The sequence below is a fragment of the Salmo salar genome, chromosome 27 (assembly GCF_965601325.2).
Source record: "Salmo salar chromosome 27, fSalSal1, whole genome shotgun sequence".
In the NCBI taxonomy this organism is placed as follows: Eukaryota; Metazoa; Chordata; class Actinopteri; order Salmoniformes; family Salmonidae; genus Salmo; species Salmo salar.
Genome location: NC_138317.1, coordinates 40,067,882 through 40,094,222, shown reverse-complemented (window position 1 = coordinate 40,094,222; position 26,341 = coordinate 40,067,882). Strand labels below are relative to the sequence as shown.

General features: G+C 41.5%; 2 protein-coding genes, 1 long non-coding RNA gene and 6 other non-coding genes across 13 annotated transcripts; 1 reads left to right on the top strand and 8 right to left on the bottom strand.

The window, feature by feature from the left end:
- Nucleotides 1–32: 32 nt before the first annotated feature.
- On the top strand, nucleotides 33–4,571 carry LOC106589052 (protein phosphatase 1, regulatory (inhibitor) subunit 11). Its single transcript, XM_014178724.3, has 3 exons — nucleotides 33–328; nucleotides 703–811; nucleotides 997–4,571. The coding sequence occupies exons 1-3, from the start codon at nucleotides 251–253 to the stop codon at nucleotides 1,185–1,187; spliced, it is 378 nt and encodes a 125-aa protein (XP_014034199.1). The 5' UTR covers nucleotides 33–250; the 3' UTR covers nucleotides 1,188–4,571.
- Nucleotides 4,572–5,642: 1,071 nt separating this feature from the next.
- Nucleotides 5,643–11,575, bottom strand: LOC145850181 (uncharacterized). The gene is made up of 3 exons (XM_082970242.1): nucleotides 11,125–11,575; nucleotides 9,154–10,846; nucleotides 5,643–7,683 (listed from the first exon to the last, which is right to left on the bottom strand). The coding sequence occupies exon 2, from the start codon at nucleotides 10,076–10,078 to the stop codon at nucleotides 9,170–9,172; it is 909 nt and encodes a 302-aa protein (XP_082826368.1). The 5' UTR covers nucleotides 10,079–10,846; nucleotides 11,125–11,575; the 3' UTR covers nucleotides 5,643–7,683; nucleotides 9,154–9,169.
- A 5,258-nt stretch (nucleotides 11,576–16,833) lies between these two features.
- On the bottom strand, nucleotides 16,834–20,071 carry LOC145864402 (uncharacterized). Its single transcript, XR_014382964.1, has 5 exons — nucleotides 19,863–20,071; nucleotides 19,585–19,646; nucleotides 19,237–19,303; nucleotides 17,330–17,399; nucleotides 16,834–17,156 (listed from the first exon to the last, which is right to left on the bottom strand). It is a non-coding gene; the product is annotated as an uncharacterized LOC145864402 (long non-coding RNA).
- Nucleotides 19,380–19,462, bottom strand: LOC123730997 (small nucleolar RNA Z195/SNORD33/SNORD32 family). The gene has a single exon (XR_006762503.1). It is a non-coding gene; the product is annotated as a small nucleolar RNA Z195/SNORD33/SNORD32 family (small nucleolar RNA).
- Nucleotides 20,008–20,087, bottom strand: LOC123731006 (small nucleolar RNA SNORD53/SNORD92). Its single transcript, XR_006762511.2, has one exon. It is a non-coding gene; the product is annotated as a small nucleolar RNA SNORD53/SNORD92 (small nucleolar RNA).
- A 125-nt stretch (nucleotides 20,088–20,212) lies between these two features.
- LOC106589046 (uncharacterized) lies at nucleotides 20,213–23,820 on the bottom strand. 5 transcript variants are annotated; one of them, XR_014382960.1, is made up of 8 exons: nucleotides 23,660–23,820; nucleotides 23,364–23,433; nucleotides 23,118–23,156; nucleotides 22,628–22,691; nucleotides 22,339–22,411; nucleotides 21,898–22,072; nucleotides 20,609–20,672; nucleotides 20,213–20,348 (listed from the first exon to the last, which is right to left on the bottom strand). It is a non-coding gene; the product is annotated as an uncharacterized LOC106589046 (transcript). The 5 variants fall into 5 exon arrangements; XR_014382961.1 differs by having other exon boundaries at nucleotides 21,920–22,072; XR_014382959.1 differs by having other exon boundaries at nucleotides 22,019–22,072.
- LOC123731005 (small nucleolar RNA SNORD53/SNORD92) lies at nucleotides 20,796–20,875 on the bottom strand. The gene has a single exon (XR_006762510.1). It is a non-coding gene; the product is annotated as a small nucleolar RNA SNORD53/SNORD92 (small nucleolar RNA).
- On the bottom strand, nucleotides 22,485–22,553 carry LOC145864452 (small nucleolar RNA SNORD52). Its single transcript, XR_014382994.1, has one exon. It is a non-coding gene; the product is annotated as a small nucleolar RNA SNORD52 (small nucleolar RNA).
- Nucleotides 22,776–22,856, bottom strand: LOC123731004 (small nucleolar RNA SNORD53/SNORD92). The gene has a single exon (XR_006762509.1). It is a non-coding gene; the product is annotated as a small nucleolar RNA SNORD53/SNORD92 (small nucleolar RNA).
- Nucleotides 23,821–26,341: the final 2,521 nt, after the last annotated feature.

Here is a 26,341-nt window from a genome sequence, read left to right as displayed (position 1 = left end):
ATGTTTCCCACCGGACTCGTTTGTGCGGAGAACAACCGGAAGTGGTCCGTCTGGGAATTCCTTCCCCAAAAATCTTCTCGTCGAACATCCAACGAGCAGTCAGAGTATCTCGACAGGGTTGATCACGTTTAATTCGACTCATCGTGTCGGATTAAAGAAACAGAGTGATTGTTGTTGATAAAATAACGTCAGTTGACATTTCGCTTGTTGACAGCTGGTGCGAGCTCAAAACCGACAGGTTAATATCAGGATGGCGGAGGCGCCAGGTACTTCTAGCGAGACGATAACGGAGACCGTTCAAGTTGACACACCGCCCCCGCCCCAGCAGGTAAGCTAGCTAGAGAAACGGCTATAATTAGCGAATGATATGATGAAGAAAGATAACAACTAGGTTGATATGCATCATGTGGCCGCACCAAAGATTGGAGCTAACGTTAGCTAGGTATTTTAACTAACTACAGTTAGCTAGTTACCATTAGCACCACAGACATAATAACCGTTAACTAGCTAGAATCATGGCGAAATGATTTGATCTTACTTCACTTGATCTAGCCTAGCTGTCAAGTTTAGTACATTGCCAGTAGTACACGCAAATGTGATGTTGACTGGTTACATGACCCTGTTGATAAGAGAAACACCCAATGCCTGTTATGTGTATGAAGGTGAATCACAAACACAGGCTCCTCTCTGCGTGTCTCTCAGGAGGGACGTAGCCTGACCATCAAGCTGAGGAAGAGAAAGACTGACAAGAAGGTGGAGTGGTCCAGCGACACAGTGGACAACGAGCATCTGGGAAGGAGGTCCTCCAAGTGTGAGTGTCCATTTCCCACCTGTTTCCCGACGGTTTAGATGCAGTCATCTGTTCTGTATTCGTCCCAGCTGGCTCTCTGCGATAGATACCAGGGGGTGATGTTATCTACACATAAACCTGTGCATGTTGCAGTTCTAGATATTATTGGTGGCTGATGACTGAGTATTCTTGACACCCCCCCCCAGGTTGCTGCGTCTACGAGAAGCCCAAACAGTTTGGGGAGTCCTCCTCTGAAAGCGAGGGAGATGATGGCGACGAGGGCTGTGGAAGTGCACACTGTATTCTAGGACATGGGAAAGACGGCAGGCATGGACACAGAGGAGGGGGTGGGGGGAGTACGGTGCCTCCGAGCTCTGGGGGATCACATGCCCACTAATGATTAGGTATGGTGCTGAGGGAGGAATGGAGTGTAGGGGTTCTTCAGTCGATGACAATGACACATTATACTGCTACACACACGCTCTCATTTAGTTCAGTCACTGCAGTACTGAGAGGAAAAGGACGAGACATAAAAATGAGGGGGGGAGAGAGCCTATATTTCTGTCAGTATGATAAGAAAAAGGGGTACAATCATTTTCCTTATTTTTATAAATAATACTTTTCCTTATTTATTGATTTGTCGTAATACTTGATTTTACTTAATTATGTGGCAGTATTTTAGCCTGAGTGCCAGACAGTGTTCCTTCTTGTCAAACAAGGATTTGGAAAGATGATTATGTAACGTTGTAGAGCGCATAAATAGTCTAGTACCCAGGCTACCACTAGGTCTGTGTCCCAAATGACACCCTGTTACCTATATAAGTCCCTGGTCAAAAGTATTCACCCTTCTTGTCATTTTTTCCTATTTTGTTCCATTACAACCTGTCATTTAAATGGATTTTTATTTGGATTTCATGTAATAGACATACACAAAATAGTCCAAATTGATGAAGTGAAATGAAAAAAATTACTTGTTTCAACAAAAAGAAAACGTAAAAAGTGGTGCGTTCATATGTATTCACCCCCTTTGCTATGAAGCCTCTGAATAAGATCTGGTGCAACCAATTACCTTCAGAAGTCACATCATTTGTTAAATAAAGTCCACCTGTGTGCAATCTAAGTGTCACATGATCTGTCACATGATCTGCTGAGATCATACACCTGTTCTGAAGGCCCCAGAGTCTGCAACACCACTAAGCAAGGGGCACCATGAAGACTAAGGAGCTCTCCAAACAGGTCAGGGACAAAGTTGTGGAGAAGTACAGATCTGGTTTGGGTTAACAAAAAAAATATCAGAAACGTTGAACATCCCACGGAGCACCATTAAAATCATTATAAAAAAATGGCAAGAATATGGCACCACAACAAACCTGTCAAGAGAGGGCTGCCCGCCAACACTCTCAGACCAGGCAAGGAGGGCATTAATCAGAGGCAACAAAGAGACCAAAGATAACCCTGAAGGAGCTGCAAAGCTCCACAGTGGAGTTTGGAGTATCTGTCCATAGGACCACTTTAAGCCATACACTCCACAGAGTTGGGCTTTACGGAAGAGTGGCCAGAAAAAAGCCATTGCTTAAAGAAAAAAATAAGCAAACAAGTTTGGTGTTCACCAAAAGTCATGTGGGAGACTCCCCAAACATATGGAAGAAGGTACTCTGGCCATCAAAGAAAACGCTATGTCTTGCGCAAACCCAACACCTCTCATCACCCCGAGAACAACATCCCAGTGAAGCATGGTGGTGGCAGCATCCTGCTGTGGGGATGATTTTCATCGGCAGGGACTGGGAAACTGGCCAGAATTGAAGGAATGATGGATGGCGCTAAATACAGGGAAATTCTTGAGGGAAATCTGTTTGTCTTCCAGAGGTTTGAGACTGGGACGGAGGTTCACCATCCAGGAGGACAATGACCCTAAGCATACTGCTAAAGCAACACTCGAGTGGTTTAAGGGGAAACATTTAAATGTCTTGTCAAAGCCCAGACCTCAATCCAATTGAGAATCTGTGGTATGACTGAAAGATTGCTGTACACCAGCGGAACCCATCCAACTTGAAGGAGCTGGAGCAGTTTTGCCTTGGAAGAATGGGCAAAAATCCCAGTGGCTAGATGTGCCAAGCTTATAGAAACATACTCCAAGAGACTTGCAGCTGTAATTGCTGCAAAAGGTGGCTCTAAAAGTATTGACTTTGGGGGGTGAATAGTTTTGCACGCTCAAGTTTTCTGTTTTTTTTTTGTCATATTTCTTGTTTGTTTCACCCCCCAAAAAATATTTTGCATGTTGTGTAAATCAAATGATACAAACCCCTCAATCTATTTTAATTCCAGGTTGTAAGGCAACAAAATAGGAAAAATGCCAAGGGGAGGAATACTTTCGCCAGCCACTGTATAAGGCCCTGGTCAAAAGTAGTGCACTTTATAGGGAATAGACTGCCGTTTGGGTCTTAAGCTTCCGTTGTTGTTTTTTTCTCTGTTTCAAAGTAATGATTTTAAAAACCTCCATTAATACTTAAACAGCAAACACTTCTTGTTTTATGGACACGTTGTTTTACATAAACAGTAGTCTATCGGTAAACATTAAAGATGTTTAAGGGAGTATTTAGGACAGTTTTTATTTTTGTATATGTTTTTTGTGGGACACTGTTTTAAGGAGAAGTTTTGAGATAAGCTGGTCTTGTTTTTCTTATTTTCACGTTTAAATTGCTGTAGTCATTACATATCACCTTTTAGTTGAGTGCAGTGGAAATGTGTTGAAGCAGAATACACTGTCCATCCTTTACAGACAATCCTCAGGAGTGTTGAGCACGTCTCAGCACTTCAAATAAAAATAGAATTGGTGACAAATTGCCTTATATTCTGAGATGTCAAATATTCTAAAAATGGTTCAGAGAAGATGTTGAAAGGATAACATTTTATTTTGTATTTATGAGGTTGAGATGAGATATGTCAACTTCTAAGAATCAGAAAAAGCTCACAAATCACACATCCTTTTTGGTCATTTAATGAATTATCCCCCCTCTGAGAAGGAATGCACTAGGGCAACGTTGGCACTAACTAAAGCTGCATGCTGATTAGTTATGGAAAGAAAGTTGCCTTTGGAAATTATAGGCTTTGCATCATACCTATTGCGCTTTATCTGCTGTGATCAGCAGAAGAAAATTCTTTTTTTTCCATGAGATGAGATAAATTGAATTTATTTGGTGCTGCGGCGTACATTCCGTTGTACACTGAACATATATTAAGTCAGACAACACATGGTATACAGTCAAGGTTCTCCCCAGGATTCTTTTAACAAAGTGGTGCTGCTGAGTACGTTTGTTTTTTTGTTGAACACCTGTAACTGCCATTTCCTGCAATCAAGAACAAAACATGCCCTTAAATGATAACATATTGGAGAACCCTGTATACAGTAGTCCGGATCAGACAGTTCAACTAAAGGCATGGCAGAGATAGTATTTTATTGAATAGGTAGAAGGTGCATGATGAATTGCTCGCTCAGGCTGTGTTCATGAGTGTCTCAACTGACAACATTTCACTGTGTAGGGCTTCATCCTCCGTTGTTCTAAACACGATACTACTACTACTACTACTACTACTGTGCTTGATCTGTGACAACATAACCTATGTATAAAGCATTACACACTATCCCACCACAGCCACCATTTTCTATAACAGATACACACGTACAATGTTACTGTATTGGTGAAACACCTTTCTGTACATAAAATTAATCATATGAGAGCAGATTTAATGTGAATAAAAAAAGGTTTGAACTGTGTTGAAATCGCTTTGTCCAAGTGTCTTACGTGAGATGAACACGAGATGTATGTGCATGTTATAGATTCTTCAAGGCTGCATGGAAATGTCAACATTGGGTTTATTATTCTATTAGTTGTGGACCTTTTCCCAACAACCCCACCTACAGTACTGGGATATTTCAGGCCAGGGGTATATTCACTAGGAACCAAATAGGAGCAAACAGTCTGAATGGGGGAGAGACTACCAGAGCATGTTCAATAAGAAATGCTAATTTTCATTGCAAAATGTTTTGCTATAATGCGCACTAATGAATAAATCTCCCATAAACCCCACCTACAAGATAGGTCAGGTTTCCAGTACTGTACCTTAGTTACTTCATCTCACTGTAGTTCACAAAGTAGGTCAACACAGAGGAAGACTGATTTAGTGGTTGGTGGTCATGGAGACAGTAATAAAAATAACTAAAATAATCAGGTCAAATTCAGGGACCTGCTCTGATGGCATCAGTGAGGTTATTCCGGTGTTTCTCTGTCCTGCTGCGAAAAGCATGAATCCTATTGACACATGGCCTTGGATCCATCCCAAATAGCACCCTATTCCCTATACTGTATCCCAAATAGCACCCTATTCCCTATACTGTATCCCAAATAGCACCCTATTTCCTATAGTGTATCCCAAATAGCACCCTATTTCCTATAGTGTATCCCAAATAGCACCCTATTCCCTATATTGTATCCCAAATAGCACCCTATTTCCTATAGTGTATCCCAAATAGCACCCTATTTCCTATAGTGTATCCCAAATAGAACCATATTCCCTATAGTGTATCCCAAATAGCACCCTATTCCCTATAGTTTATACCAAATAGCACCATATTCCCTATAGTGTATCACAAATAGCACCATATTCCCTATTGTGCACTACTTTTGAGCAGGTCTCTGGTGCACTATATAGGTGTCTTTTGGGACGTACACCTTGTTATTAGATAGATCTCAATGGTTACGAATGTGTTATGTAATGAGTACCATGCGTATTAAAAGCTAAATTAGCACACACATGGCATGGCCAATGAAATAAATTCTCAGATTCAGCGATGCAACATTTAAAAAAAAATGGCACATCTTTATTTATTTACCCAGTGGAAATATTTCAGGCTGAGTCAGTGTACAGTACAGCAATGGGTATAGACATCTAGAAGGACAGTATCAGGTCCGAAGTTTATTTTCTCAACACCTTGTATACATTACACATCCATTCCCTTACAAAACACGACATGGATTCAGAATGACCCCGTTGTGGAACTTTACGATAGAAATACATGTAGAACAAACATGCCTCTCTGAAACGTAGAACAAGGAGTCATGGCAGTTCTATTTGTCACATTTCTATCTGCAACGTTTGATCAACTGAATGTTGTAGTGTTGCTGCCTTATCACTGTTTCGACAGTGATCCACTTGTCTTGGGGGGGGGGGGGGCATTTGCACACTCTCATTACAAGACATCTTTCTTTATAAACAACACGTGGAGTAACAAGTCAAAACGTGACACTAAAACACACGAGATAAAAGGCAGAGAGGAATCACCGATGTGGCATCACTGTTTAAAGGTCCCATTATCAGTACACAATGAGTATATCAGAACTTTCTGCATCCCTGTGAAGTTATGATAGCTGTATGTTTTGCTACAAATACAAAAATATCTGGAAAAGGCCATTGTAGAAACTAGAAATGTTCTTCAAAGCTTATATAATACAGGGGCATTGTGGGTGAGAACCAGTGGAGGCTGGTGGGAGGAGCTCTAGGAGGACGGGCTCATTGTAATGGCTGAAATGGAATTGTGGAATGGAGTCAAACGTGGTTTCTATATGTTCCATTTGAATGAGCCTGTCCTCCTACAGCTCCTCCCACCAGCCTCCACTGGTGAGAACCCTCTTCTTACACATGCATACTGTAGATTGTGACATGCTGAGAGACAAAAATCTTGCAGGTAGAATTAGTGTTCCTGAGCATCACTGTTGGTTGTATGTGATTGTGCAAAAACTTGCTACTGGACAATTGTAAGATATATATATATATATCTTACACATATATATATATATATATATTTTTTTTTAAACAGTTGTGTTTCTAAGGCTGTAGCGTACCTTTCAAAACAGGAACATACGTGTGATAAGACAGATAAATACATGTTTAATGTGTAGTTTACTTACAATGAAAATAACACTATGATTATGATGGAGAAAGACAGGGATAATATACTAAGGCATACTACTACACATGAAATTATTAAAGGCACAGGAAATGAAATACAAGGCAAATAAACCTTATGTCCCAAAACTAACAGCAACACAACAATCTGCTTGGAATAAGCTTTGAAAGAAACCTGGGGGGAAAAAAAGGTGCTGGTATCTGTCAAGTAGATATTCAGAAGTTCATCTGAACAAAACAAAATGAATATAAAAGAGCCTAACTAGAGGGAAACCGGATTCTGTAACAATAGAACTGGGCCCCAGGCGACGACAGTGGTATCACTGGGCCCCAGGCGACGACAGTGGTATCACTGGGCCCCAGGCGACGACAGTGGTATCACTGGGCCCCAGGCGACGACAGTGGTATCACTGGGCCCCAGGCGACGACAGTGGTATCACTGGGCCCCAGGCGACGACAGTGGTATCACTGGGCCCCAGGCGACGACAGTGGTATCACTGGGCCCCAGGCGACGACAGTGGTATCACTGGGCCCCAGGCGACGACAGTGGTATCACTGGGCCCCAGGCGACGACAGTGGTATCACTGGGCCCCAGGCGACGACAGTGGTATCACTGGGCCCCAGGCGACGACAGTGGTATCACTGGGCCCCAGGCGACAACAGTGGTATCATTGGACCTACATGACCAAGATTGTAGTGGATGTGCTTTGCTTCAGCGCCACTGAATATCACAGTAGTGAGGTGAAATATAAGCCTAAAGTCCTCCAGCCTCTGCCGTTCCTCATTGCAGTGTCAGCTGGGCTCAGCTCTCTTCATGCGTCTTTGTCTTTGCATTGGTAGGCTCTGGAAACAACTTCCCTCAATCCCTGCATGTCAGGCTTTCAAAATATCCCTCTTCCCTCCAACTTCCCTCCATGTCAGATGATTGTCTGTGGGGGGAAAAAAAGCTAATGATCAGTAAACAGTTTGTGGTTCAAATGCTTTAAATAGCCTCAAGTTAAACATGACAAAAATCACATGGGAAAGTGATTAGGATGACAACAGCAGGACAAAAAACAGTGGGCCTGTAATTTTGGCCTGCTGTTGCTTGTGGTTGTTATTGCAGCACCCCTTCAGGCAAATAAAACCCCATCCTTCCTTCATACAGCACTGCTCTCTCTATGTAAACTGTAATGATATGCATTCCAAAAAAAGCCTTTTGATATTTCATTAGTTCAAGCTGGTTTCAAGATTAAAAATAGCTCCAAGCGGAGCAGTTTGTGGTTGGCTGTAGATTAAAATATCTTCAAGCAGAGGTGTTTGTGGTTGGCTGTAGATTAAAATATCTTCAAGCAGAGGTGTTTGTGGCAGTGGGAACATTGCCAACCTAGACAAGAACAGTCTGCATAGTCTGTACAGTTGAATAACCGTGGAAACCACAATAATATAACCTCATGAAACTACGTCAGTTCTATACTGAACAAAAATATAAAAACGCAAACAATTTCAAAGATTTTGCTGAATTACAGCTCATATAAGGAAACCAGTCAATTGAAATAAATGTATGAAGCCCAAATCTATGGATTTCACATGACTGGGAAGGGGCGTGGCCAGCCAATCACAATGAGTTTTTCCCCACAAAAGGGCTTGAATAAAGACAGAAATCCCCCTCCCCTCTCTGACAATCCTGCAGGTGAAGAAGCCAGATGTGGAGGTCCTGGTCTGCGGTTGTGAGGCCGGGTTGGACATACTACCAAATTCTCTAAAACCACGTTGGAGGCAGCTTATGGTAGAGAAATTAACATTACATTCTCTGGCAACAGCTCTGGTGGACATTCCTACAGTCAACATGCCAATTGCACGCTCCCCGAAAGAGACATCCGTGGCATTGTGTTGTGCTACAAAACTGCACATTTTAGAGTGGCCTTTTATCGTCCCCAGCACAAGGTGGACCTGTGTAATGATCATGCTGTTTAATCAGCTTCTTGATATGCCACACCTGGCAGGTGGATGGATTATCTTGACAAAGAAGAAATGCTCACTAACAGGGATGTAAACAAATCTGTACACAAAATATGAGAGAAATAAAAGAGTTTTGTGCATATGCAACATTTCTGGGATCTTTTATTTCAGCTCATGAAACATGGGACCAACACTTTACATGTTGTGTTAATATTTTAGTTCAGTGTATAAGCATAAGCTTTTTTTCTCCCTTTCTTAATATGAACTACAACAAACAGGTACATAATGAGTGGTGAACAAAAAAATACAAATACAATCATGAGGTTAGGAGTGGAGTCCTTGTACATGCTAGGTACATTTAGGCTGTAGTACAGTCAGGAAAACTGTGCACATCAGGACAGTGAGAGACCAGAAAATCCAACGGAGAGAGAGAGGGAGAAGAGATTGACAGAACTTACCAAAACAAACTTTCACTCAAGGATCATCTTTCCTTTTTGTAGTCAGGTACATCTCTGTAACTTCCCCATCGTCTCTCACTTCCACGTCCTCCACCTCATCACCCTCTCCTAGGATCACACTCTGCTGGATGCTGACAGAGATGACCAGTGCTTGCACGATGCCATACAACAGAGCAAATTGTAGAAGATACTCTTGGACCAACCAAAGCAGTCCTGCCATTCCAACAGTAGAGACAGAAAACATGGCCATTCCATGAAGCCACAACTTCAGTCCTCCTTGGACCCCTAGAACCTCAAGGACCAACTTGGCAGGGGGGGACACAGTCCACAGGAAGCCCACCACCAACAGGTCAAACAGGTGGCGAAGGAGGTTGAAGCAGATCTCATAGTGTTCCGGAACTATCTCCCCATTCCAGGCGAGTGCAAAGAACCGGAAGGCTGATGAGGAGCTCGGTGTGGGAGATGGTGGAGGGGTTCCATAGTCAGAATAGTCCCCATCGTTGTCAGAGTCCCATCCTCCACCGACACATTTCTTCTGACTTAGGCCACCAGGATCAGCTGTTCTAGGCCAGAATAAGTGTGAGGATGACAGAACCTTATTCCACCATCTGGAGTCACCATGTTCTGCTTTCCCCTCAGCCTCCTGCTTTCTCGCACCCAGCGCTTCAATTTCCCTGGACTGGATTTTCTCCTCACTTGCTTCCAAGTACTCGTCAATCAATGTTTGTTCACTGGTTTGTCTTTTCTGTCCGGCTCCCCAAACCCAGGTTGTTAACCCCCCCAAGCCCCAGCTGCCTCTCGCCTGCTGCTCGTCCGTCACTGGCTTGTCCCTCATGGTTTTGTCAGGTCCTTCTTTGCTGCCCCAGGGCCGGTAGGAGATAGCTGGACGCACCCACCCCCAAACTCTTCCTACTACAGCTGTCATGTCAGCTCCCTTAGTTCGGCGCCCTTAATTATGTCTGGATTTTAGACTAAAGGACTTAGAGACTGCAATGACGAGTTATTGAGAACGCAATAATGGGTTAAACTTGATATATAATTTCTTTCCGTTTTAGGATTTTGTTGGAGGTTTTGTTAGACTATAGCCTAGCTATTGTACATTAGATGAATGAGTCAAATTAACTCTCCTTGCCGTGAGATCACTGGGAATGATAAGAGGCAAAGTGTGAACCACAGGACAAGTCACACCTGTTGGTGTTAAATTGAAACCAACCACTGTTCCTACAAAGCACAACACTAACGCCCAACGGAAAATTCCAATGAGGATACTCACTAGCTACATGTCGTCCCCAAGACTTTCACCTTGCTTTACCTAATGTTGCTCTTATAACAGTGAGGGCTTAATGCTAACGTCAAACAAATAAACCATACCAAATGATTACCTTTGGTTTAGGAGTGATAGAAATAGTTTAGAATCCCTAATACCCGGACATGTAGCTAATGGCTAGTTTAGTAGGCCTAGTCTACACATAAATATACTTAGCCATTTATGTATAATATGTTAAGGTTCTTTATAAAGTACATGGCCAGCTAACATTACAGGGTCAAGACTATTGTTTAGTCGAGGAACGCAACAAGCAAATCTTCCAACTCTTGACAATGAATGTTTTTCTGGAGTTCCTCAATCTAACGAAAAGCAGAACATATTTATCTTCAAATTTAACTGCGTGTAGTCTCTTTTCCAGTTCTTGGTCTGGGGAGGGGAAACATTACAATATGAGTCGATAAATTATAAAAGTTATAGCTCTTCCTAAGATAATTAGATAGCTAAGTTAATTCACAAATCCACCGCTAACCAGCTAGGTACTATAACTTGGTACTTTTTCCTGACATTAGCCTGGTATAGGAGCTAGAAAATCTTTGCACACATAAAAAGAAACATCTGGCAAAAGTTTGACAACTAGTCTTCTTAAATTAAATTATTCAGTTGTCAGTTAAATCAAGTCGTGAGTTGGAAAAAGCGGCACTCACCTTGGTCTCTTTAGACAGTTTGAGGCTAGCCTAGTTAGCTAGCAAAGACCTCCACCACGTAAACGTTAGCTATCGAAAGAACATGACAAATCAAATAAGTATCTTAACGTTGTGGAGTCATCCAAAGAATCCACTGGGATAGTTTACAGGTGTCCATACGACATTAGCTAAGTACCTAACAAACCTTTTACGTCAAACCGGCCAAGTCGCATACTGGTTATGTGCATAGCTAGCTGGTAAATGACGCTAGCTACAATAGAACCTGAAACCGGAAACAGCTTCCGTACTTCCGAGATGACAGAAACAAAAGAAAGGGCCAAGTTGACTGCTCGTCTTTTTCAGTGTAGTTTACTCCGAACCCATTCTATCCTCTGCTTAAATAGTGTCTACTGTACCTTGTGTGAAAACCAGTCTGTAGTAAGGGTTATCCAAGCCCATTCTATCCTCTGATTAAATAGTGTCTACTGTACCTTGTGTGAAAACCAGTCTGTAGTAAAGGCTATCAAAGCCCATTCTATCCTCTGCTTAAATAGTGTCTACTGTACCTTGCGTGAAAACCAGTATGTAGTAAGGGTTATCCAAGCCCATTCTATCCTCTGCTTAAATAGTGTCTACTGTACCTTGTGTGAAAACCAGTCTGTAGTAAGGGTTATCCAAGCCCATTCTATCCTCTGCTTAAATAGTGTCTACTGTACCTTGTGTGAAAACCAGTCTGTAGTAAAGGCTATCCAAGCCCATTCTATCCTCTGCTTAAATAACTGTCTACTGTACCTTGTGTGAAAACCAGTCTGTAGTAAAGGCTATCCAAGCCCATTCTATCCCCTGCTTAAATAGTGTCTACTGTACCTTGTGTGAAAACCAGTCTGTAGTAAGGGCTATCCAAGCCCATTCTATCCTCTGATTAAATAACTGTCTACTGTACCTTGTGTGAAAACCAGTCTGTAGTAAGGGCTATCCAAGCCCATTCTATCCTCTGCTTAAATAACTGTGTCTACTGTACCTTGTGTGAAAACCAGTCTGTAGTAAGGGCTATCCAAGCCCATTCTATCCTCTGCTTAAATAACTGTGTCTACTGTACCTTGTGTGAAAACCAGTCTGTGGTAAGGGCTATCCAAGCCCATTCTATCCTCTGCTTAAATAGTGTCTACTGTACCTTGTGTGAAAACCAGTCTGTGGTAAGGGCTATTCAAGCCCATTCTATCCTCTGATTAAATAACTGTCTACTGTACCTTGTGTGAAAACCAGTCTGTAGTAAAGGCTATCCAAGCCCATTCTATCCTCTGATTAAATAACTGTGTCTACTGTACCTTGTGTGAAAACCAGTATGTAGTAAGGGTTATCCAAGCCCATTCTATCCTCTGCTTAAATAGTGTCTACTGTACCTTGTGTGAAAACCAGTCTGTAGTAAAGGCTATCCAAGCCCATTCTATCCTCTGCTTAAATAGTGTCTACTGTACCTTGTGTGAAAACCAGTCTGTAGTAAAGGCTATCCAAGCCCATTCTATCCTCTGCTTAAATAGTGTCTACTGTACCTTGTGTGAAAACCAGTCTGTAGTAAAGGCTATCCAAGCCCATTCTATCCCCTGCTTAAATAGTGTCTACTGTACCTTGTGTGAAAACCAGTCTGTAGTAAAGGCTATCCAAGCCCATTCTATCCTCTGCTTAAATAGTGTCTACTGTACCTTGTGTGAAAACCAGTCTGTAGTAAAGGCTATCCAAGCCCATTCTATCCTCTGCTTAAATAGTGTCTACTGTACCTTGTGTGAAAACCAGTCTGTAGTAAGGGTTATCCAAGCCCATTCTATCCTCTGATTAAATAGTGTCTACTGTACCTTGTGTGAAAACCAGTCTGTAGTAAGGGCTATCCAAGCCCATTCTATCCTCTGCTTAAATAACTGTGTCTACTGTACCTTGTGTGAAAACCAGTCTGTAGTAAGGGCTATCCAAGCCCATTCTATCCTCTGCTTAAATAACTGTGTCTACTGTACCTTGTGTGAAAACCAGTCTGTGGTAAGGGCTATCCAAGCCCATTCTATCCTCTGCTTAAATAGTGTCTACTGTACCTTGTGTGAAAACCAGTCTGTAGTAAGGGTTATCCAAGCCCATTCTATCCTCTGCTTAAATAACTGTGTCTACTGTACCTTGTGTGAAAACCAGTCTGTGGTAAGGGCTATTCAAGCCCATTCTATCCTCTGATTAAATAACTGTCTACTGTACCTTGTGTGAAAACCAGTCTGTAGTAAAGGCTATCCAAGCCCATTCTATCCTCTGATTAAATAACTGTGTCTACTGTACCTTGTGTGAAAACCAGTATGTAGTAAGGGTTATCCAAGCCCATTCTATCCTCTGCTTAAATAGTGTCTACTGTACCTTGTGTGAAAACCAGTCTGTAGTAAAGGCTATCCAAGCCCATTCTATCCTCTGCTTAAATAGTGTCTACTGTACCTTGTGTGAAAACCAGTCTGTAGTAAAGGCTATCCAAGCCCATTCTATCCTCTGCTTAAATAGTGTCTACTGTACCTTGTGTGAAAACCAGTCTGTAGTAAAGGCTATCCAAGCCCATTCTATCCCCTGCTTAAATAGTGTCTACTGTACCTTGTGTGAAAACCAGTCTGTAGTAAAGGCTATCCAAGCCCATTCTATCCTCTGCTTAAATAGTGTCTACTGTACCTTGTGTGAAAACCAGTCTGTAGTAAAGGCTATCCAAGCCCATTCTATCCTCTGCTTAAATAGTGTCTACTGTACCTTGTGTGAAAACCAGTCTGTAGTAAGGGTTATCCAAGCCCATTCTATCCTCTGATTAAATAGTGTCTACTGTACCTTGTGTGAAAACCAGTCTGTAGTAAAGGCTATCCAAGCCCATTCTATCCTCTGCTTAAATAGTGTCTACTGTACCTTGTGTGAAAACCAGTCTGTAGTAAGGGTTATCCAAGCCCATTCTATCCTCTGCTTAAATAGTGTCTACTGCACCTTGTGTGAAAACCAGAAAACCAGTCTGTAGTAAAGGCTATCCAAGCCCATTCTATCCTCTGCTTAAATAGTGTCTACTGTACCTTGTGTGAAAACCAGTCTGTGGTAAGGGTTATCCAAGCCCATTCTATCCTCTGATTAAATAACTGTGTCTACTGTACCTTGTGTGAAAACCAGTCTGTAGTAAGGGCTATCCAAGCCCATTCTATCCTCTGCTTAAATAGTGTCTACTGTACCTTGTGTGAAAACCAGAAAACCAGTCTGTAGTAAGGGTTATCCAAGCCCATTCTATCCTCTGATTAAATAACTGTCTACTGTACCTTGTGTGAAAACCAGTCTGTAGTAAAGGCTATCCAAGCCCATTCTATCCTCTGCTTAAATAGTGTCTACTGTACCTTGTGTGAAAACCAGTCTGTGGTAAGGGTTATCCAAGCCCATTCTATCCTCTGATTAAATAACTGTGTCTACTGTACCTTGTGTGAAAACCAGTCTGTAGTAAGGGCTATCCAAGCCCATTCTATCCTCTGCTTAAATAGTGTCTACTGTACCTTGTGTGAAAACCAGTCTGTAGTAAAGGCTATCCAAGCCCATTCTATCCTCTGCTTAAATAGTGTCTACTGTACCTTGTGTGAAAACCAGTCTGTAGTAAGGGCTATCCAAGCCCATTCTATCCTCTGATTAAATAACTGTGTCTACTGTACCTTGTGTGAAAACCAGTCTGTAGTAAGGGCTATCCAAGCCCATTCTATCCCCTGCTTAAATAACTGTCTACTGTACCTTGTGTGAAAACCAGTCTGTAGTAAGGGTTATCCAAGCCCATTCTATCCTCTGCTTAAATAGTGTCTACTGTACCTTGTGTGAAAACCAGTCTGTAGTAAGGGTTATCCAAGCCCATTCTATCCTCTGCTTAAATAGTGTCTACTGTACCTTGTGTGAAAACCAGTCTGTAGTAAGGGTTATCCAAGCCCATTCTATCCTCTGCTTAAATAACTGTCTACTGTACCTTGTGTGAAAACCAGTCTGTAGTAAAGGCTATCCAAGCCCATTCTATCCTCTGCTTAAATAGTGTCTACTGTACCTTGTGTGAAAACCAGTCTGTAGTAAGGGTTATCCAAGCCCATTCTATCCTCTGCTTAAATAACTGTCTACTGTACCTTGTGTGAAAACCAGTCTGTAGTAAGGGCTATCCAAGCCCATTCTATCCTCTGCTTAAATAGTGTCTACTGTACCTTGTGTGAAAACCAGTCTGTAGTAAGGGCTATCCAAGCCCATTCTATCCTCTGCTTAAATAGTGTCTACTGTACCTTGTGTGAAAACCAGTCTGTAGTAAAGGCTATCCAAGCCCATTCTATCCTCTGCTTAAATAACTGTGTCTACTGTACCTTGTGTGAAAACCAGTCTGTAGTAAGGGTTATCCAAGCCCATTCTATCCTCTGCTTAAATAGTGTCTACTGTACCTTGTGTGAAAACCAGTCTGTAGTAAAGGCTATCCAAGCCCATTCTATCCTCTGCTTAAATAGTGTCTACTGTACCTTGTGTGAAAACCAGTCTGTAGTAAAGGCTATCCAAGCCCATTCTATCCTCTGCTTAAATAACTGTCTACTGTACCTTGTGTGAAAACCAGTCTGTAGTAAGGGCTATCCAAGCCCATTCTATCCTCTGCTTAAATAGTGTCTACTGTACCTTGTGTGAAAACCAGTCTGTAGTAAGGGTTATCCAAGCCCATTCTATCCTCTGCTTAAATAGTGTCTACTGTACCTTGTGTGAAAACCAGTCTGTAGTAAAGGCTATCCAAGCCCATTCTATCCTCTGATTAAATAGTGTCTACTGTACCTTGTGTGAAAACCAGTCTGTAGTAAGGGTTATCCAAGCCCATTCTATCCTCTGCTTAAATAGTGTCTACTGTACCTTGTGTGAAAACCAGTCTGTAGTAAAGGCTATCCAAGCCCATTCTATCCTCTGCTTAAATAGTGTCTACTGTACCTTGTGTGAAAACCAGTCTGTAGTAAGGGTTATCCAAGCCCATTCTATCCTCTGATTAAATAGTGTCTACTGTACCTTGTGTGAAAACCAGTCTGTAGTAAGGGTTATTCCTTAAAGCTGGTAGGAACCTAATACACATTCGGTATAGCTGTATTGTCTGTGTTAAACGTCCAGACGTTTCCCTCAAAAACCACTTAGAAGGCAACCTTTCAATTAAAATATAAAACTGGTTGCATATTCTTAAGGTCACTTTCGAGACCACCCCTTCCATGTGGACCTGAAAGCAACTAGTCTGTGGGATTTTAACCGAGATCGTTCTTGACAGTCGAGCACATTTGTCCAGGCCTCAATTTCTCTTTGACTACTACCATCCATTCTCGCTGTCGATAATTCTGTTAACATCTAACAGGAACTGTAGCCACTTCTTAAAATGTAGGTGGTTTCTACAATAAAAATTAAATCACAGCATTGCTGCCTTCCAGCAGTAATCTTATGAGATTCAAGCAGCGATCACTAAGAAACGCAAAGCATGTAAATTCATGCACGCCAAAACAAGCTTTGTAACTTCACCCGTCACTTAACTGCTCCCATAAGGAAATTGGATGATGCAGGCACATGGACTGAGGGGGGAACCTTTATATGCATTCCTTTGTACCTGTTACCCCTCTGATTCCCCCTTGTTGGTAAAATATACTTAACAATTTGTAAGCGCAACCCACAACCATGTCCCCACACAAAATAGTACAAGGATGACCATTCATTCTTTACTGAAATGCTGCAATCACAAATTGCTTTATTGGTGGCAATTTGAACTTCATTATCCAATTTTTTTTATTATTTTTTTACATCAGCAGTTGTCAAAATACTTTACTTTGGGGAACTGTAGTAGGAGGGGGTCCAGGGACAACACCAAGAATACCACTAACATTACTTGACTCTTGGCGACCAAATCAAAGTTAATTTGTCATTGGCACAAAATACAGCCAAGGATACACAGTCCACACAACGAAATGCCTCCTGGCGAGCAGGTCTTTTCATGATTGAAGCTCTTCAACAAGTGTCGGCATCATCCTCAAGTCCTAAGAAACATTTTCACAACGTTACAATCACATAGCATATGAATAATTTATGACAAATTGCAATGTGTCAGTGCACTGTGAAAGAGCTTCATAGTAAATCAGGGACTCCAGTATATTCATCACAAAAGCCACAGCACAGCTACAAGACAGTACAAAAGAGAGTTCTGACTGACCTGTCAACATCCTCAAGTGATCCTGGTGTCATCTGTAGTCTCCGCAGGGGAATACCTCAACGTCGCAAACCTGCAAGTAAAATTGCAGCAATTAGTACCGTTACAAAGTACATATGGAAAAATTCATCAACCCCTCCCTTAAGAAACAGATGCCTAAAACGTAACCAAGTCCTGTCTTTCCATTGCTAATCATTAAGGGGAGGTTATCAATGACAACTGTAATCTTTTGAGTTAAGCATATCCAGTAGTGTTAATTAACATCTCATGTCAGTGTCTGCGCCACAAAAATAAGTAAATAATTAAGGAACCGAAATAGCAGTCATAGACAACGCTCTGAACAGCTTCCACCGCCAAGCCGTAAGACTGCTAAAAGGCTAACCAAAAGCTATCCAGATAGGGACCAAACATAAAAACAGCTAATTTAACGAGCCACGTTGGCAGGTGTTCACACAACACGCTACAGTGAGAGCATTTCATAAAAATAGTCAGAAGTGGGCCATGAGTTGTGATTTATAGCTAAATGGATGCAGCAGTAAGTGGTTCAGCCATTTTGTTTCATATCTGGGTTTTGCACAAATATGAATCTAACATTATCACTAGCCCACCCCACACAGCAACACTGCCTGTCTGGGCTACTGATTGACACCAACTCGCATTTCACACCAGATTATTTCTCACGCATTGAATATTAAGGCAGCATACAGCATGAATTTTGGTAACTGCATTAAACAGATTATGAAACCAAATGTAAAATGGATTCTATTGGGGGGACACAATATTTTGGGTTGTGTAAAGTAGGGCAGGTTTAGGCTGTCATTTTGTATTCAGATTTAGTTATTGGTTTAATCTTTCACAATAGCTGATCGTCAGAACAATTCCCATGCCCTACAATGGGCTAAATTAGACTAATTAGAGTGCTTCTCAGCAACACTTATTCCCAATACTCTCCTCCTCTTCCCCTCCCCCCTCCACTTAGCCCAATTACACTATTAGTTTATATCTGTTTGCAAACATCTAGTTTGTCTTCTCTTAGCAAGTTGGCTAAAATATCTATTGTTAGCCGCTAATGCTAATCCCTGGTTAGCTGGTTTAGTCAAAGCAAACGTAGCTAGCTAATCCAGCCTGGTACTAGTCCTGGCCTAGATTAGCATGTTTGTGTAACATCATCTAAAATCAGAAGAATAGGTGACGCATGAATATGTTCAGTACAAAGCCAGAGTAGGATAAATGTTATGCAACATTAGGGTCCACACCAACCCTGTCACAATAACCCCTCCCCGGCTTTTTAATTCATTATCATTTCTAACACTGCATTTAAAAGTACCCACTACAGTCCAACTTTTGTTTGACGTTTCATATAAATCCAATCAGAATGGACAAAGCCCCATTAGAAGTGTCCATCCTAGGTTCATGCACCAAAAAAACATTCCGAAATTTGTATTTTTCAAAAACCTAAATCCTAAATTTGAAAAACATTGATGTTATTTTGGCCTGGCTGGTCTTGTGGAATTCATAGCATTGTTTGACAGGTTTTAAAAGCTCTTTGTATTCCCCCCGTAGTCCACCCAATTAGAAATTAGGAGAACACTCCTTGAGAACGCCTGAAGCTTTAACAGTACTAGAGTATGGGAACACGCCCAGAAAGTGTAACACTCAACATTTATAAGAGTAGGCCTACTTAAACATTGGTAGCATTTGGTTTCTGATTGATTATATTGTGTTTGTCCCATAAAGGCTTACTATACATGGATTGTAACTCAAGACACTGCTTTTTAATAAAATAATCTGAAGAAAATCATGTGATTAATAATTAAATTGTTTAACAGCCCTAAAAAAAAAAGTGATGATGTACTCCTTGATCAGTCAAAAGATGGGTATTAATTGGAAATATATAGGCCTTCACTCACCCAGCAGAACTTGCTTTGCCACAATGGCAGCAAGACGGCCCAGTAGGTTAACATCCGCCAGCAGGACCTGGGAAGGTAAGAAACACATCCAAGTCAAACAACTGCCACAACCCGGGGTTTCAGCTGATTCAACGAGGTTGCTTTATGTCTCAGATGGTAGTGCATGTAAAGTATTCTCATGGTCGTTAAACTCAAACACGTTACTGTGGTAAACATCACTGACAAGCAAAAAAATATGTACTTTGATAAATACATTTATTTACGGTTTAGGGAATTATTGCTTCACGGCTAATGGTACGCTGAGGCATGAAGTCACTAAACCTCAAAGGCGATTACTTTAATGCTCACCAAATATCAAGGGGGTTGGAGCCTTGCAACAGAATGTATCCATCTTCCATCCCACTTTCTGTCTACAAAGTAATGAAAATCATTAGAATAAATAGAAACTTTGAATTCGTGCATGTTAGGATACCCAGCATGCATTTTTCAGTGCACTGTGAAGTTAACTTCATGTTGTATTCAGAGACTCTAGTCTAGGAAATCATCATTAATGCACACACTGATGGAGCTAACTTCCATGACGGCTTTTGTATTACTCTTCTCCCATCAGTTATCTGAAAACTTACAGGAGTTTGCCATCTCATCCCTCAGGGCAGGACGCTGGAAGAAAGTCTCTCTGGGAGACGGAGCACGCTGTGATAGAGATGGAAAGAGTCAGCACATGACAATATGTATAACCATCTAACTTGAATGTCTAGTGTGAACAGAGGTTAAATCAGATAGCCAAGAGAAACATGACATCACAAATGTCAGCGTAGTTTGCGAAACCATTCTCAGAATCATCATATTTAACCCATAACTCTGTTGATCGTTAGTCATACTGATGACCACCTAATGCATCTGTGCTAGGAGTCAACTATTCATGGTAATGTCATCAAATACCATCCAGACAAATTGCTATGTTTGACAAACTGAATCTCTCAACACGAGTAACCAGCTGGCAACCATAAAGCAAGTGCCTGGGAACTATTTTCCCACCCAGAGATGTCAGAACTCACCATCACGATGCAGTTTGAGATGCACACCATTGGGACGCCATCTTGTCCATTATCCTGAAAGACAAACCAATTGACATCTTGAATGTGACGTTCACAATATGAGAACAGGAATATATCTTCAAGACGACTCAATTCCTTTACTCTCGACATTTCTCACGTCAGTGTCTCAGTGCGCTGCGAGAAAGCATCAGTTTAATTCAGGAACCGAAATCGCAATCATCATAGACACTGAAGATACTAATGGCATTATTGCATCACAGCCACTTATAATCTGAAGCATATTGTCACAAACAGCTAAATAATTTAATGCTCACCAAGTATACCTTTGGTCGTCAATGGGTTGGAGTCTTACGACAGAATATATCCATCATTCTCAGTCTGCAAAGTAATGAAAAGCATTAGAACTCAATAGGAACTTCGACTTTCTAAATGGTAGGATACCCAGCATGCATTTTCAGTGCACTGTGAAGTTGAACTTGAATGTCTAGTGTGAACAGAGGTTAAATCAGATAGCCAAGAGAAACATGACATCACAAATGTCAGCGTAGTTTGCGAAACCATTCTCAGAATCATCATATTTAACCCATAACTCTGTTGATCGTTAGTCATACTGATGACCACCTAATGCATCTGAGCTAGGAGTCAGCCGGACATGGGAATGTCATCCGTTACTGAGCTAGGAGTCAGCCGGACATGGGAATGTCATCCGTTACTGAGCTAGGAGTCAGCCGGACATGGGAATGTCATCCGTTACTGAGCTAGGAGTCAGCCGGACATGAGAATGTCATCCGTTACTGAGCTAGGAGTCAGCCGGACATGAGAATGTCATCCGTTACTGAGCTAGGAGTCAGCCGGACACGGAAATGTCATCCGTTACTGAGCTAGGAGTCAGCCGGACATGGAAATGTCATCCGTTACTGAGCTAGGAGTCAGCCGGACATGGAAATGTCATCCGTTACTGAGCTAGGAGTCAGCCGGACATGGAAATGTCATCCATTACTAGTGCTGAGCGGTTAGCGCTTTCTTATAAAAATCATTAAACAAACGACGCATCATGTGGATTGAATGTTGTAAACAGAATAAAACCAAAGTCCCATGATGGTAGTGACTGACCATGACCGCTTATCATTTACTAACTTCACTTTAATAACATTGTTCAGCTGTTGTATATTCCATATGTTTTCTTTGATGACAACTATTTACAGTCCAAGTCATCTCATCTCTACAGAGCTGTTGTCCATGCGGTCAGATAAGTCCTATTTTAGTAGTTGTTTCGAAGTAAAGGCAGACTTATGACTGCAGAAAACCAATTTCCCCGCTATGTAACCCCCCCCCCCCCCTTTGATCACATTCTTCAGTATCTTACGTAACAGGTGTAAAATAGTAACAGACCAGACAAATAACCGTGCAATGGATTATGATCATTGTAGTTAATTAGCATGTTTCTTGCTCTAAACTACGTAAAACATTGGCCAGCTACATCACAGAACAGATTGAGCTGACGTCTCTAGAGGAACTGCAGTGTACTGGAAGCATTGAGCGCACAGAAAAAAAACAAGTGAAATGAAACAGACATCGATAAACTAGTTTAAAAACTACTGACATTTCAGTTGATCGCTCAGCACCTTGTTGATATAATGCCACAATGTACAAATCCAGTAACCAGCTGGCTAATGAAGTAAATGGCTGGGAACTCTTCTCCGTCCAGAGATGTCAGGACTCACCATCAACGGACGGTTTTAGAAGCACACCACTTGGACGCCATCTTGTCCATTACCCTGAAAGAGACAAAAACACACCCTTCTTAATTAGTTATGTTCTCAATATGAGAACAGGAATAAAAATATTTAAAAAATGACTTGACTCGCTAACTCTTCACAACTCATGCAAGTGTCTCAGTGCGCTGCGAGAAAGCATCAGTATAATTCAGGAACCGAAATCGCAATCATCATAGACACTGAAGATACTAATCACATTGCAGCTTCACAGCCACAGGTACGCTGATGCATACAGGCATAAATATTTTAAGATTATTTATGCTTACCAAGTATCATTTGACATCGAAGAGTTGGAGTCTAGTAACAGAATGTACCCATCGTCCATCCATCATTCTCAGTCTACAAAGTAATGAAAAGCATTAGAACTCAATAGGAACTTCCACTTCCTAAATGGTAGGATACCCAGCATGCATTTTCAGTGCACTGTGAAGTTAACTTCATGTTATATTCAGAGACTCTAGTCTAGGAAATCATCATTAATGCACACACTGATGGAGCTAGCTTCCATGACGGCTTTGTATCTGCTCTTCTCCCATCAATTAGCTGAATACTTACATGAGTTTGCCATCTCTTCTTCACACAGGGCAGAACGTTGGAAGCAAGCCTCTTCGGGAACATGCTGTGAGCATGGATAGAGTTAACATTACCTTTTGTATAACAATGTAACAGTCAAACTTAAAATGTGTCTAGTGTGAACAGAGGTTAAATCAGATAGCCAAGAGAAACATGACATCACAAAATGTCAGCGTAGTTTGCGAAACCATTCTCATAATCATCATATTTAACCCATAACTCTGTTGATCGTTACTCATACTGATGACCACCTAATGCAGGGGGTCAAACTTGTAGTTACTGTTCCAACTGAACTCTGCTCTACCCAGAGTACCCCATCATGTGCATTTTACCAGTAAGTCTATGGTCTCATGAGTCCTCCAGTACAGCCTGTGGATGGGTCTAGTATCCCCGGTTGGGATCCACTGAATTAATGGAACCAAATTCCCAAGACTGTATTATTTGTCTCCCTCCAGATGCCACAAGAACTCACCAAACGCTAGACGCCAGTTTGGAACTGCCCTCCATTTTCCTGAAAAGAGAAACCCCCCCAACGTGTTACATTAGTTTCGTTTAATATAAAATGAAAGTAATAGGTAACGTTAATTAAACATTGGGGGCAGTGTGTGTGCAGTGCACTGTGAAAGAACATCACTGTAAATCAGAGACTCTAGTCTAGTAAATCATCATAAACACGCCCGTCTCATTTCATTATTTCAGTGCTAGTTAACAATCTCACCTTGATTACACCAAATTCCCGATCCTAGACTGCTTGCTGGACGCATTTCAATGTTGGCTGATGCATCAGTCTGGAAGAGAAGTGTGGGGGGGGTAATATTAATGTAATGCCAAAACAGTTTAATGTGTACCAGCACCATACATGCAGTAATGTGCATCTATCTATAAACTGCATTGCCCTGGTATGATTTATGCAGGCAAAAAATATATATATATATATATATATATTTTTTTTATATATATACCGCATGCGCACATGGTATTTCTGCTAGGTAGCCAAGTAGTTGCTAAACTTACCTTACAAACTTCTTGTGACTTGGGCAACCTCTCAACCACATTCGCGCTCTTTACAACACGTATTGCCAGCCCATCTGGGTTGTACTTTTACCGACATAAAACATTTAATGCCGTTCATCTTGCGCTTATCTTCTTCACCCGCTCACGCTAGCGTCTTGACAGGAGAAAGACCTCAGGAACGAGGGTGCGTTCAATTTATACTGCTGGGTCCTTACAACTTTATGGCTAGCATAGATAATGCCTGTTTTTATATTTCCCTTCATACATATCCCGTAATGATGTTTATATACATAATATTGTGGTCTTTATAGTATTGTCTATATTTACAGGTTTGGATTGGTGGAAAATATTTACAACGTGACAGAAAGAAACGGGAAAATATAGACAATTTCTGAGATTTCTACACATCCGACAAAATTACTCATTACGGGCACTAGTTCACGGTCCAAACACTTAAAAAAGACACACCCTATCCCCTCCGCCCTCAAATTAAGTGGACACTTCTGATGACCTATCATACACTTGCAGGCCGAGGAAGGAATGAGTTTAAATGGGCCGCCCTTGGCCGGAAATGATTGTGTTTTCAGCCACCGGTAGTTTATGGGTGCTTTACATGCGCTTCAGTCAATTATGATTGCATGTCTACTTATATTAAAATATATACAATTATTAATATACGCTTACTGTTTGAAAGCTTGTAAATTAATTAGCTAACTAAAGTTAGTCTGCCTAGCTGGAACTTCTGTAGATGGAAAATGTTTTATTTCTACAATTTCAAAAAAAATAATCAAACATAAACATATTTACTTTCGGTCCAAACACTTAAAAGACACACCCTCATCCACTTATCGCCTTATGCCCTTGGGGGAATCCCTGTTGCCATCTTGGCGGGTGGTCCAAACTATTAGCCAAACAAACAATGCAATCATAGACTGTAGCGCATATAAAGCATCAACAAGCTACAGGTGTCTGAAAACACAATCATCACGTGATGAACGAGTGACGAATTTCCGGCCAAGGGTGGACCACGTAAAAACCATTCCTTCCTCCCTCACCCTGCAAGTGTATACTAGTCAGAAGTGTCCACTTAATTTGAGGGCTGAGGTGATAGGGTGTGTCTTTTAAGTGTTTGGACCGTACATTAGGTCGCGTATTTTTCCCAAGCTATCATTCCCGCCTTTCAAAGTGTGTTTTATTATGAGGACACAAATTGTCTTAATTTGCACCTACAGGTCGATGACATGAACTTTACAAAAATAATGTGATCAAAGGTCATGAAGTTTTGACTGAAGTCAACTACAGTTGCTCTTCAACAACTTCATCCTGCAGCCATCCCCTGCATTGTGGGAGGCTCTATTGTCAACCAATCATTAGAGTGTTTTTGTTCGACCCACGTCAATGTGACCGAAGACATGACTGCTGCAATATACAATTTTGCTGCAAAATACATTATGTATCAGTCAGTGTTGTAGTACTTGGTCTCGAGACCACGTATAGAGTTTCAAATACATTTGTACTCGGTCTTGGACAGTGAGGACTCGTAATTTATTCCCGAGACCAGCAGAGTAATTTTTTTTTAGCATAATTATCAGCTTCCAGTCAGTCAACGCATAAAACAACTTCGCCAGGCCACACATATATATATATGTATATATATATACACACTCCTTTCTGGAAACATGAATATCTCAACAGCCTTTATATCTATTATAGACATGTTTGCGCAGTGACAAACCTGTAGGCCTTCAATGACGAACCTATAGACCTTCAGTGGTGAACCTATAAACCTTCAGTGGTGAACCTGTAGACCTTCAGTGGTGAACATATAGACCTTCAGTGGTGAACCTATAGACCTTCAGTGGTGAACCTGTAGACCTTCAGTGGTGAACCTATAGACCTTCAGTGGTGAACCTATAGACCTTCAGTGGTGAACCTGTAGACCTTCAGTGGTGAACCTATAGACCTTCAGTGGTGAACATATAGACCTTCAGTGGTGAACCTATAGACCTTCAGTGGTGAACCTATAGACCTTCAGTGGTGAACCTATAGACCTTCAGTGGTGAACCTGTAGACCTTCAGTGGTGAACCTATAGACCTTCAGTGGTGAACATATAGACCTTCAGTGGTGAACCTATAGACCTTCAGTGGTGAACCTATAGACCTTCAGTGGTGAACCTATAGACCTTCAGTGGTGAACCTGTAGACCTTCAGTGGTGAACCTATAAACCTTCAGTGGTGAACCTCCACACATAGTCTAGTTTCAGTGGAATATCATCTGCAGACAGCAAGAGTGTGCAGCTCTCAACTGGTTTTAGCATGGAGCAGCTCACAGAAGAATGACATCGGTAGCCTGTAGGGTAGGGAAGACATTTCAACTTATGATATACCAGTAAATGCAAAGTTGGTATTGAAAACGTTTTTGTCCGAAGTGTTGATTAGTAGGCTATTTGTGATGCAGCAATTGTCATCATGCTCAGTTTGCATCAGGGGCGTAGACATGCATGGGCCTGGGTGGACAGAGGCCCACCCACTGGGGAGCCAGGCCCACCCAATTAAAAAAAGAACATAGAGAAAAAATATATATACTTTTTCAGCCTTTCCTTCGCTGGGCGAGCCGTTTGGGAACTTTATGGCAAAGTTAGAGTATACCCACTTCTCCAGGCACCACTACACCACTGGATA